The sequence below is a fragment of the Corvus cornix genome, chromosome 1A, assembly GCF_000738735.6.
Source record: "Corvus cornix cornix isolate S_Up_H32 chromosome 1A, ASM73873v5, whole genome shotgun sequence".
In the NCBI taxonomy this organism is placed as follows: domain Eukaryota; kingdom Metazoa; phylum Chordata; class Aves; order Passeriformes; family Corvidae; genus Corvus; species Corvus cornix.
Window position 1 is genome coordinate 5860164 of NC_047057.1, and position 13148 is coordinate 5873311.

At 42.1% G+C, this 13148-nt stretch overlaps 1 protein-coding gene across 3 annotated transcripts in view; it reads left to right on the top strand.

Moving 5' to 3' along the window:
* The window catches only part of CAMK1D (calcium/calmodulin dependent protein kinase ID), a 210512-nt gene that overhangs the window by 155734 nt on the left and 41630 nt on the right, over nt 1-13148 (top strand). For all 3 annotated transcript variants that reach the window (XM_039570647.1, XM_039570648.1, XM_039570649.1), the window contains exon 4: nt 12130-12268. In XM_039570647.1, the coding sequence (XP_039426581.1) occupies nt 12130-12268 (139 nt within the window). The remainder of the gene's footprint in view (nt 1-12129; nt 12269-13148) is intronic.

Consider the following 13148-nt stretch of genomic DNA (forward strand, 5'->3'; position numbering starts at 1 on the left):
TGCCAGTGCTTCATTTGTTGCTGATGGCACCTCATTCCTCCCATCTCTCCTGGGGATGCCATGGACAGCATTTCCCTGAGGAGTTCATCCCCTGGTAGTTGAAGAGCAGAAATCACATGAGCCATGGTGTTTCACATGCCTGAATGCTGAGGGGTTTTTTGAGAATACTGAGAATTAAGACCAGATGCTTTTTTTTCTTTTCATTTTTTTTAAAGAAACTGCCTCTTTTGTACATCATAAATCTTCCCTCAAGGCCGTGAGAGAATATCTGTGCTGCCCACCCTCCAGCCAAACCACAATAAATCAGCGGGTCCTGCTGGTCCCTGCTGTGCCTTATCTGTGCAAAGGGCTCAGCTTGGAAATTAGCTGTTGTTAATGGGAGAGGGCAGCTGGCCATCTGCAAATAAACATGGAGCTTTAGGAGCCTATGCTGTTCCTGGCCCATCAGCAAGACACAAGCAACATCATGAACCCACTCACAGACTTCATGCACAGAGGGAGCTGGGAAAGAATGGGTGGTGTGAAAAATTGTGGCTCATACATAGGTGAAAGCTTCAGGTGGGACATGGTAAGGAGAGCTCAGCAATCATGAGTTACAGTGGGGTTGGAGCAGTGGGATTTAGACCAGTGTGTTTGCCATAAACTGCTTTTGACAGGTTTGATCTGGCTGTGTCTGTGGCTCATCCTCACTCACCGTGGCCTGTGCCCCCTGTCCCCCTTTAGAGGTGACTGGGCAGGAGACTAATCAATTTATGTACAATCCTTAGGTTTCCAAATTCGATACCTGTTTCTCCTGTTCTTTCAGTGAGATTACAAGTGCCCTCTTGAAACTGAATTTGCTGGCTAAATATATAGTATTGCTCTTAACAGTCATGTAAGTTTTATTTAGCTGAGATTGCATCCAGGCTGTAAGAACTTAGATTGCTGTGTCTCTACACCACTAAAAATTGCAGAAATTCACTCTTTGCTGTGGAAAACAGGAATATCTTTCTTGAACAGTGGTGAGATAAACTCACAAGGTGGAGTGACTAAATGATGTTGAGAAGAGAGCGGTAATTGTAAACTGTATATTCTGTTTAGGTTATATTTGATTCAATACTGAAATACAGGCACCTAGTAGTGGCCCATATCCTCTTGAGGAACAGCCAGTTCATTACTGATGCAGATGTAAGTGAAGATACTTAACATGGTAATTTAACATTCCAAATGGAGAACTGGAAATGAGCATCACTCAGCTTCTAGTTAGCTCTTCACAATGGCTACCTTCTCAGGTGGCTGTTGAATATAACTTCTTTTGGAGAAAACCTTCACATAGAAGCAAAACAAATGAGGTTACCAAGACCTAAATCGAGTAAAGTTGCTCTAATATAGCTAAAGAGTCTGCAGGCAGTGTTGAAAGGGTTCCAATGACAGAACATCTGAAATTATCACTGGAAAAAAACGTCAGTGTAATTAGTCAGTGTGTGTAATTAACTACTGGACAAAGCATACAGGGGATTAGTGGTATCTTCTAAGTCAAGCCTGTCTACACTGCTAAATGATAGTCTTTTGTCCAGCCAGGAGCTATGGATTGGAGGCAAAAATTGTACTGTCTTTGTTTTGTCTGGGGTCAGATTAGATTATCATAATGGCTTTAAAATCTATGAATCTGTCATATTTGATTTTAAGTGAATGAATCAAAAGACTCCCTTAATGTAGGTATGCACATTCAGACCAGAGCTGAGTGAACAATTCAATAATTAATTTGATGAGCACAAACATAAGAACATGAGCACAGTTTTATTGGGTCATACCAAAGATTCATCTGCTCCAGGATGGCTCTTGAGATGACAAAGGCTTTTGTCTTAAATCCACCACCTGCTAATTCCGTTAGGTCCCCCATTTCTCATCTGTGGTGTGAAATAATTCTTTATATTTCCCTTGCCCATGCTCCATCCTTCTCATGAATGGTTTAGTGGTGGACTTGGCAGTGCTTGGTTAACGGTCAGACTCGATGATCTTAGAGGTCTTTTCCAGCCTAAATGATTCCATGTTTCTGTGGAGCTCTGATTCTGTAGTGTTCTCCTCTGCCATCTCTCTTCTTTATAAAATGTGTTCACTCTGTTCACAGAGAAGCTCTCTGGTCCTGCTTGCTTTTCTTCTCTGTACTTCCCCAAGTTTGATTATGCTTTCAGTCAAAGCATCTTGAGGACTCTTTCCATAAAGATCATCAAGGTGGGATTTGTCCAAATGAACACAAAAATGGACATTTCTGCTCCTCACACCCTAGAAATGCTCCCTTCCTTGTGCTGGCTGGAAGAGAGGAGTGTGGTAGTGCTTGTACAGGTCCTTATTGTCTAGACTTGCAAGATTTGGTGAGATGAACTTTCTCAAAAATATTGAAAGTGGGAGGATTCCATGGATGCTTAGGAAGACAAATTATTTTCTATTTTGTACTCATTTTTCTCCTAAACCTTCTGTTTGATTTTTCATGGCCACGGAGTATTTCAGGGAGTTGGCCTTGATAACTCCAACATATATTTCAACTCCAGCATGTATTTCCTGATATTTATAGAAACTGTATGACCTAAAATTGTGCACATAGAATAAAATGGGTTTTTTCTTGTACTTGAGTTGCTTGCACATTTCTTAAGAAATACTTCATTATAAGCAATTAGAATTTTGAAGTTTACTTTATCAGTTCTCTGCAACTTTCTTGACACTTACTCAAAAGTTAGAGAGCATAATAATGACATTTTAGATGTACTTATAGTTGTTGCAACAGTTTGATAAAACAAGGTACCTATATAGCTTAGAGTTAAGTTGGTCATTTGATTTTAATATTTAGCTCCCAATTTACTGTTTCTACAAACTGCTTGGCAAGTTCATATTTGCAACAATATATCTTGACCAGTTGACAGCATTTCTCCTTTTTTTTTTTTTGGGGGGGGGTGTCAAAATAAATTTTGCAGGGTTGTATTTCTCTAGGACAAAGGGATGGCTGAAAAAAAAAGTAGAATTTATGTGAGGTACAGGGGATATAAGGAGCTTCAAAGATCTTTCTGCACTGAGACAAGTATTACTCAGTATTACCTTTACATTGGCTATTTCTGTGATGACATCTGCCTGCAAACTTACTTGTGAGAAAGCAAGTGGAAAGCAAGTCAGTCTCAGAAAAAGGAATACACACCACCCCAAATTTCCATTAAATGTATTTCACAAAAAATCCGGGTTGTTTAAGCTCCAGTTGAGAGTGACTTTACTGCACTTTCCTGTGCTCCTTTTTGTTATTTAGGACAATTCTCAGTGGTGCATTCACCTTATATTTCAAAATTGTTTACTACACATTGTGTAATTTACAGTATCTGTTTTCAGTTGCATCAGTTTTCATTATTTTTAGGTCTGTTCTTCCTAGTTAACGCTGGCAGGACATCGAGGTTGGTTTCCATTGGAAAACAAGTAAAAAGGAAAATAAACCAAACCTATTAGTGCTGAAACATGACCTAGTTTTAAATTGTTGTCAGGTGAGGAATCTCCTCCAGATTTTACTATCCGCTTATTTTGTGGAGCAGTGGAGGAATAAGACAGCAGTTAGGAAATACATTGTTCCAGCCCTCAGATACTGGAAAATGTATTTTGAGTGGTGGTTTGTCTACAGAGCTGTACTTTTCTGTTTCCTAGAAGCAAAGTGAAAAAGATTGAATCAACAAAATCACATATATATGTGTGTGTATATATATATATATATATATATATATACACACATGCACACACAACAAGCAAGAGTGATTGGGCTGATTTACTGACATCCCACAGAAGGAAGTTATTAAACCAGTGAGTAATTACTTCTTTTAAAACTACACATTTGAGTTATTAAGTACATACAGTGTATTTTTTTAGTGACATTTTTTAAAATGCTGGTTTTTTCACTGGTGAATACATTGCTTGCAGGGATGTGGTGGTATCAAACTGTTGACTGACACAGGTCAAAGTCACCACTGCTGAGTTTCAGCTTTGCCTTTCCATTTAATGCAGAGCCATGAAGAAAAACAGGATGAAGTGCCAACCTTTGTCATAGAATCATGGCATAGTTTGGGTTGGAAGGGACCTCGAAGGTCACCCAGGCCAACCCTCCTGCAGTGAGCAGGGACAGCTTCTACTACATCAGGTTGCTCAGAGCCCTGTCCAATGTGACCTTTCATGATTCCAGGGATGGGACATCCACCACCAGTCTGGGTAACCTGTGCCAGTGTTTCACTACCCTCCACAGGTCCTTTTCCAAATGACAAGGAGTCCACTTGAGTGTGATCCACCTGCTAATCCTAGGATGATTCCTTGGCTCCTGTGGAGGTGCCAATCACACTATAGGAGCTCAGAAGAGTGGAAAAAAGGATGTGCCCATCTTCTTCGCATCATGGTGTTTGCAGACCTCAGCAGAGTGCCAGAAATGTGAAACTTTGCTATGTTATTTCTTAGGATTTGGTTGCATGGTGGGGTCATCAGTGGAAGCACTGGTTTCTTTCCTGTGCCTTGTAATGATGGCAGCACTGAGGGAGTGTTGCTGTCACTGGCTGGTCCCACATTTCCTCCATGCACCACTGCCTGGGGGAATGAGCATAGATGGGCTGCTGGCATTTGAAGGGCTGTCATAAGCTGCCACTCAGAACAGTGTGATCACAAGAGACTTAAAAACCTGATGTCCTTTGTCATTTGGTTGTCCTTGGTTCAGTCACACTTTTTACAGCTGATGGGACATGGGGAAATTTTGAATATAATGTTGGTTCTTTCAATATGGAATAAAATTTTGAATAAAACAGGACAGCATTGACCTTGGAGAATCATGGACCTCACAAGATCTCTGCAGTAGGGATTCTGTGAAGGAAAATGCTGTCTCCAAAGCTTTTAACTGCCAAACTGTATTACATCCCTGAGCAGAGCTTTCCAGAGACTTAACAGTCTTCCCCAGTGGAAACAGAGGTCTGTTCTCCAAAGCACAACCTCACTACAGCTGCTCAGCAAATGTCACATGAAACTTTTAATGCAGGGAAAAAATTGGTTTAGTTTGCTCAGTTTGGTCCACAGCATTTTTTCCCAATTTTTTCCCTAACAATTCCCCAGAGTGGGGAGCAGGCCTTTGGAGCAGCCACCATCACAATGATGAAAGAGCTGAAAAACCAGAATAAATACCATGGCAATATTGCATTGCATTTTGTCTACACAATCTGGAAGGAGGTTGTAATGAGGTGGGATCTCTTCTCCCAGGAAACCTCTTGATAGGACAAGAGGAAATGGCCTCATGTTGCAGCAGGAAGGGTGCGCATTGGATACGAGGAAAATTTTCTTCCCTCAAAGAGTGGTCAAGCACTGGAACAGGCTGTCCAGTGAAGTGGTGCAGTTGCCATCCCAGAAAGTGTTCAAAAAGGGAGTAGATGTAGCCCTTCAGGATATATTTTAGTGGGCATGGTGGTGTTTGGTCAAAGATTTGACTTGATGTTCTTGAAGATCTTTTCCAGCCTGAGTGATTCTGTGATTGAACAGCACTATCAAAGGAGAGGGTGCTAACATCTATCCATTCCTCCCTGGCATATGCACACACCTGCATTCTAGAAAACTAAGCCAAAACCAATCCTGTGTCCTTTCTTTGGTGGCCTTGGAGCATATATTTATGTTACCAGCAGATTTTAAGCTGGGTGATTTAAAGATACAATAACAAGCATAAGTCCTTGCTTTGTTCAAGCTGTATATTTTATGATGTGCTGCAAATGAGAAAATCAGGGCAGTTTTCTGACATATTTACTGAATAAGGCAAATCTCTGTAGGCCATACAGTAATTCTGTAGCAATATCTGTCCCTGCCTGATTAACACCCTAGATTATTGGTACAAGGAGAATTTTCATCACATATTTCTATTTGCAAGAGGTCAGAATAAATAATCATAATGTTCCTTTCTGGGTCTAAAATCTATTAATCTGTTTACTCATTTTCCTTTTATGTGTTACTTCATTTGAACAATGAGATGAGGGTGGCCAATTTCTCTTTCCTTTCAAACAGCACATTGGCCAGGTTTGCTTTCTGGTTCTCATGCATTTTCACAATGCAGAGGAAGTTTAAAGCCAAACAGAAAAGCCCTCCATGAAAAACAGAATACATTTTAAAAATGGAAATATTTGTATTAATAAGAATTCCTTCATTAGAGAAACTTAATACCCAAAGGCAGAACTTCTCAGGAATAGTTCCTTCAGTATTTCTTATCTCCCCTCACACTTCAGCTTCATGCTGAGTTCTGTACTTTTTCTGATTTATATTGTAGGAAACTGCAAATGTGTAACTTCTGATCAATCAGCCGCTCACAGTTACAGGGTAATGCTCATATTTAACTTACTTCTTATATTGTCCTGGGAGTCCTCCTGCTCCAAGTTTCTGAAATCAGTCCTCTTTTCATTAAGCATCCCTAATGTGCGGGTTCAAACAGTTTTAGTGAATCCCTAGGGATGTGTCTGCCTTTCCACGGTGGTTCTTCTAACCCAACATGATGTATGGTGCTTTGGTGACTTGTCCAATGGAGAACAGATCATAGCTTGTACAGTGAAGCATCAGGTGAACTTAACACCCTTCTGGAGGGAAAAGCTGACAAGCTCTGAATAGCTTTGCTGAGATTCTTCATGTATGTCCACCACTAATGTGTTCATCAATAAGACTCCTGATAAAAAGCAATTAAAGTGTCAGGCAGTAAATGATCCTGAGCAATTCCAGCCTGTAGTACAAAAGAGGCAGAAGAAAAACATCAGTGTTTTGCCAAATGGCCAAGAAGTCAAAGTGATATTTCAAAGGGTGTTATTTTTCAAGCTCCTAAAACAAGAAGAAAGGTTTCTACACTCGGTAACAGTGGGGGATGCAGGGGTGAAGAAATGAGAGGATATATCTGTACCCAAAGACAGTCCCACCAAGAGAAAGAAAGGGTAACATGAATACATTAATATGACTAACATATTTTTAATTCCAGCATTTATTTGTTCTTTTATTCATGTATTTATTCACCTGAAGGCTAACATATGTAGGGATGTTCCCTACCAGGCAGCCCCGCTGAGGTGACAGTCTGGCAGGTATCTGGTACAGTGACCTGCAATGTGCGGGTGCAGGTTTCACTCTGCTGGCAAAACCACCAGAAATTCAGAGAGATGGGCTCTTGTTTTTTGTTTATGAGTTTAGGAGCCTTAAATTACAAGGAAGATTTTTGTTTGGTTCTCATTTTTCATCAAAGTACTTCTTTGAAACTTTGCACATTCTGCTTCCCTGATAGTGCTGCAGAGGAATTGGATGCTTCAGAAACAGGTTGATAATGCCCTTTCTCTTTGCCTGCAGCATGGGCTGTTTTCTTTTTGTTTACCAGTTTGGTTCTTTCCTGATGAACTGATGGTGAAATGTGTTAATGTAAAGGGAAGGTGTAATAGCAATGCCAAAATGTTTCCTCGTCTCTCACAGGTTACATCTGTGAATTAGAAATCGCACAAATATGGAAACTGTAGTGTCAAGGACTGACACCAATCCTTGAACAGAGCCTGAGTAATTACTAGGACACTGTTAGAGTGACCTCTCCTTTGCCTCTAATGAGCATTGCAAGGTCTTTCAGGGTCCTTTTTTACTGTCTGTGCAGGGCATTCAGCCAACAGTGAACACACTGAGAGCCCAATTAACAAGGTAGCTCGTCCACGTACAAAACTATTGGTATTTTCAAAGTTTTTTGAAACCTGTCCTAAACTGAGCCACTCAGTGCAGCAGCTTGTGCTGGAAGTTTAGAACTGCATTTAAATATCAAATTGGGAAGAAACAAGAAGCGAAACCTCCAAATCAAGTCAGGAAAATAAAATATTAAAAATGTAACTGTAGGAATTTATCGCAAACTCCAGCACCAGGCTGGATCCTCTGAAAGATTTGTATCATCTGCATGATCGATACATGAAGTCTCCTTAATGAAACACTAGATCCGGAAGCTTTTATCTCAGGAAACCCTGGAAACAGAGTGCAATCTGTGTTTCCCCAGTGGAATTGCAGATAATGTCTCTTTTATCATATGGTCAAGTTGTGTTCTGCTGTCCCTCCTCAAACTGGGTGTTAATGGCATTACATCTTGGCCTGTACCAGCACCAGTGCGGCCAGCAGGACCAGGGCACTGACTGCCCCCTGTACTGGGCACTGGGTGAGGCTTCCCCTTGAATCCTTTCACCTGGAATGTTTGTTCTGGCCTTCCTCATGTGGCTAGTCAGTGATATGTACTAAAGGCATATAGCCTCAGCTGAAAGATGTAGTAGAAGTGAAAATTATGCATATTTATGGCTGGATTTGATGGGGTCTTTTTTCATCCTAAACGAAATTAATCATCTGGTCATTGTTTTGAAATTGTTTCCTGTATTACTGGAGACAGGCAAGGCACTTGCCAGGGTGTCCATGTGCCATGGGGACACTTAGCTCAGCTCATTCTCTGGCTGCTGGGCTTTTCCCATGTTGCTTGGAGAACCAGGAGAGAGTCACTGCTCAGTGGCTGAGCAAGCACCAAGGGTTGGAGCCACACACGTTCAGTCTCAGCAGACAGATCCATACAGAAGATGCAGTTGTGGCTGCTTTGCTGACTTTTGCCCAGCTCTGAGTCCCCGGGCAGGGCTGATGGCTACTCTAGATCACAGTGTGACACTTGAGCTGCTCCAGGGTTAAATGCTTTTCAAGTAACTCAACTTGGCTAGTCTTCCTTGGACTTTTTCTGTGCTGGGAACCAAGATTAAAATCAGCAGGGGAAAAGGGTTCCTTTTGCTGTTGTTTTTGTGTCCAGCTCTGTGAGCCAGTGCCAGCTGCAAGACAGGATCAGTCCTCTAATTTCCACTAATGAGAAATACCTCCTACCCTCTATTTCTGGATAAAAAATTTTGTCTTAAATTTCTTTAAGACAAAGACCTAATTCTGCTCCTACTGCCTGCAGTTTCAACTGCCTCAAAATTGCCATAGAGAGGGCAAAGCTGGATGGTGGCATTAAAAAGAAAGTAATTATTCCAGAATATTAAAGACTGGAACAAATTGCAGCATTTCTTTGTGAGTGCCCAGGTCTGTTCAGAGCAGATGCCAAGTCCCATCTCAGCAGGGCAGAGGAGGTTGGGATCAAGACCAGCTAACGGGCCACATCTCCACCATGAGTTTAGAGCTCAGATGCTCTCCCACAGCTGCCTTTGCTGGTTCACTCCTGTAACAGCACTGACTTTTATCCCTTGTGCGCCGTGCAGGGAGCAGCATTCCCAATGACATTACGGTCGAGTTAAGCCTGTTTTGGAGGAGAAAAGCCATATGGACATAAGCTCCATATGGAAAGTAGCCATGGCCTTGGGTGCTGAGTTGAAGAGCATCCCGGGGAGGTGGACCTCAGCCAGGAATCTTGCCCACAGCAGGGAGACTCTAGAGGTGAGTGCAAACGTGCACTGCACCATAACGTGGAGTCACCACACTAATAAACGGGAGCACAAGACCCTTGGCTCTCTGCATCTACCTGGGATGCTGTCAACACTCTGAATAAGCAAGTGTCTGCAAATGTAAGAGCTGCTCCTCCTGAGTCCTTGGATTAAGCTCTGGTTTGCAGTGCATCGTTTAAGAGGTTGCATATATTTTCTGTGTGTTGGAATAAAATTATAAACAGATTGAGCCAGGGTACAGTAGATCCACTGGACTAAATCTGACTAGGAAGACTTTTAATTAAAGAATGAGGCTTAAAGAGGGATGGGGAGTGAGCTGGCATGGAGGGAAATTCTGTCAATTTAGTGAAAAAAAATTTGTGGAAATATACTCTCTGCAAAGATCGAAGAAGAGTTTCCTTGTGCAGGAAGGTACGTGATGTAAATTGGTATCTACTAAAGCAGTCCATTGCTTGAATGTAACAAAAGTAACTGTATGAAACTGCAAAACAACATACACTGCACTTTCATGGGGAAATGTGCTGTATTCAGTGATATTAATTACTGTGTGGGCTCAATTTTCAGTGCAATCAATCCACAGGAAACAAAGGGACTGCAAGGGAAATACAAAAAGACAGTCAGCTAATAGGAGCCAGATTCAATAAAATTGTCTCTGCCTTCAGTGAACAGTGAGGGTGAGGTGTGTTTGTTCTCCCTTAGCAGGGCACAGAATGGGCCAGGCAGTGAGTATAGGTCCAAAAGAAGCTTGGAGCAACACTCTCTGTATTCATACATATGTACATATAAATATGTATATGTGAGAAATACAACTCCTATTTTGAGAAACTAGGAAAGAAAGGGGTTTAATTCAGGCTACTGGTGGACTTCAGATCCTGGGTGAACTTCACCTTTCCTGCAGTTTCAATTCAGTGCCAGTATTTTAGCAAGCTGTTTGGTTTGTTTGCCTACCACTTAATAGAAGGATTATCTGGTTTCTTTCTTTTTCTTCCAAGGTTGCTTTTCATTTTTGAAGCTGAATGTGTTCATTATTAGAGGTAGCGTTCTCTCCCTTTCAGGCTCCAAACTTCCCTAGGAAGTGACTTCATGTTATTATTCAAGCAGATTATTGCCTGGAGTGGCTGAATTACCTAGTGTTCGTGTAATGGCAAGCTCTCAGTCCATATGTATTTAATGACTGTAATCATTTGTTATTTTCCCTTTATTAGGTTTGTTTTTAAAGAAAGTTTTACTGTGCTATTTATGATATGCTAAGTAGTGCAACTTGCTGAAGAAACGTATCACATACATTTTATTTTTTAATAGGTTTTGCTTGCTAAAATGGAAATCTTTTATTTACCCTAGTAGGGCATTTTTTTGCTGACAGTTTTATTATTTCAATTACTCAGACATTTCTTTCCTCTTTTATTTCCTCAGATACTCCTCCAGGGAGTTTTCATGTGCCATTCTTTATTTAAGATTGGGTTCAGAACATGTTATTTCTAGCAAGGCAGGGAAAAAGGGCAGTACGGCAGACATTAAATAGTGGGATGTCAAGGTTTTATTTTCTTTCCTCCTTGAGTTGTGGAATCCTTTCCTCATTTGTGTCATCTGGTGATTAATTGCACTGATAATCTGGGCTCCTCATCAATAACCGTCTCTTACCAGTGCCAGGCAGAGACTGTGCTCTGCCTAAAGAGCTTGTGGCTGCAGGTAAATGAACATACGTGTGTGAGTAAAGGAGGGGACCTCTGAGAGTTTTTAAAAGTGTCAGAGGTGCAGGCTGCTTTAATAAACTAATGCTCTATAGGTAGTGGCAGCAACTCCTGAATGCATTTCACTCGCTAGTGGGGAAAGAATGGGATCATTCCTTCAGGGCAAACCGCAGGCGTTGGTCAGTGGAGTGAAAAGTGAACCCCAAGGGATCATCTGAGGAGTGGGCAGCACCAGCAGATGGAACTGCCTATGCAAAGTTCTTTAGGGTGGGACAGCATGGAAAGCAGGGTCTGCTCCCCTGGCTCTTGCTGGGGTATGTTCATGATTCCCTCTGCACGTGCCAGTGAGTTTTTGAGCACTCCCTGATGTGTGAGGGATTTTATTTTCCATTATAGCCTGACCAGTCCATGGAGAAAATCAAACTCAATTCATAGAATCATAAAATATGCTGAATTGGAAGGGACCCATCAGGATCATTGAGTCCAGCTGGCCCTGCACAGGACACCCCAATCACATCATGTGCCTGAGAGCATTGTCCAAATTCTTTTGATCTCTGTCAGTCTTGGTGCTGTGACCACTGCCCTGGGGAGCTGTTCCAGTGCCCAACCACCCTCTGGATAAAGAACCTTTTTCTGATATGCAACTTAAACCTCTCCTGACTCAGCTTCAGGCCATTCCCTCTGGTCCTGTCACTGGGCACCAGAGAGATTAGCGCCTGCCCCTCCACTGCCCCTCATGAGGATGTTGAAGACCACAATGAGGTCTCCCCTCAGTCTCCTCCAGGCTGACCAGACCAAGTGACCTCTCCCCTACTCATAAGGTTTCCCCTCCAGACCCTTCACCATCCTCGTGGCCTTTCTTGGGACGGTGGGGGAGACCCCAGAGCTGCAGGCAGATCTGCTCTGGCTGCCTGTGTCTAGTGCATGGCCTTGGCCATCCTTTAATGATACAGAAAGGGCATTACAAAGCACATCCTCACACTTCTGCTTCCCACTGTGTTTTCCAGAGTGTCTGGGGGAGAGCTCTTTGACCGCATCGTCGAGAAAGGGTTCTACACGGAGAAGGATGCCAGCACCCTGATCCGGCAGGTCCTGGACGCTGTGTACTACCTGCACCGCATGGGCATCGTGCACAGGGACCTCAAGGTACGGCCACAGCGCCCCTCGGTCCCCTGGGCAGTGTTTATGAAGGTTGTGTAATTATGTGAGTCTAACAAACACGTGTACCCTGGGACTGCTGTTTCAGGAAGGTTTTACTGTAGGAGAGATGCTCCAAAGCCTCCCCATGTAATTGGTTTTAATGAGGACTCTGCAATCAGGGCAGTTAAAATGGGAGTTTTGCACCTCTGTGGGCAACAGCCATTAACACCCAAGATGTTAAATTAAGGCAGAAAACTCATTTCAGCTGGGGTGTGTTTACTGCTGTAAAGTATTTTGCAGGTTTGCTGTGCTATATTTACTTTCCCTTAATAATAACTGGTAGCAATGGTGGGGGAAAGTTGAATGATTTCCCATCATTTGGAGCAGTGTTTTTGGAGACACTGTTAACAGCAAGGGTTCTTCTAAGGACCATTGTGTGCCAGTGGGATATTTAGATGATTATCCTTTCAGCTGCACCATATTGTCACATCTAAACCTCTCAGCTTTTCAGGTAAAAAAAACCCTAAACATGGTTGGTTTATTGTTTTCTTCCAGTATCTTAAACTGTCATTAAAACAAGCAGAAAGGCTTGGATTTGATAGCACTTTAGTATTTTAAATAATTAGCAGAAGATACTAGAAAAATATACAAATTTCAAGAGAAAACTGTGGGTTCAGTTGCTGAGCTGGTTAATTCTGCCAAACTTTACTGCCAGAAATAAAGAATTCAGTGACTGAAATAACACCTCTGGTTGTATTTTGGAGGGATGCTCCAAACAGGAGTTTCCTTGGATGTTGATTCAGAGCTTGTATTTCCCCCCTGGAAAAAGACTGAAATTTGGCTACAGGTTACAAGCCTTATATAAGCCTTATAAAAAGGCTTAATG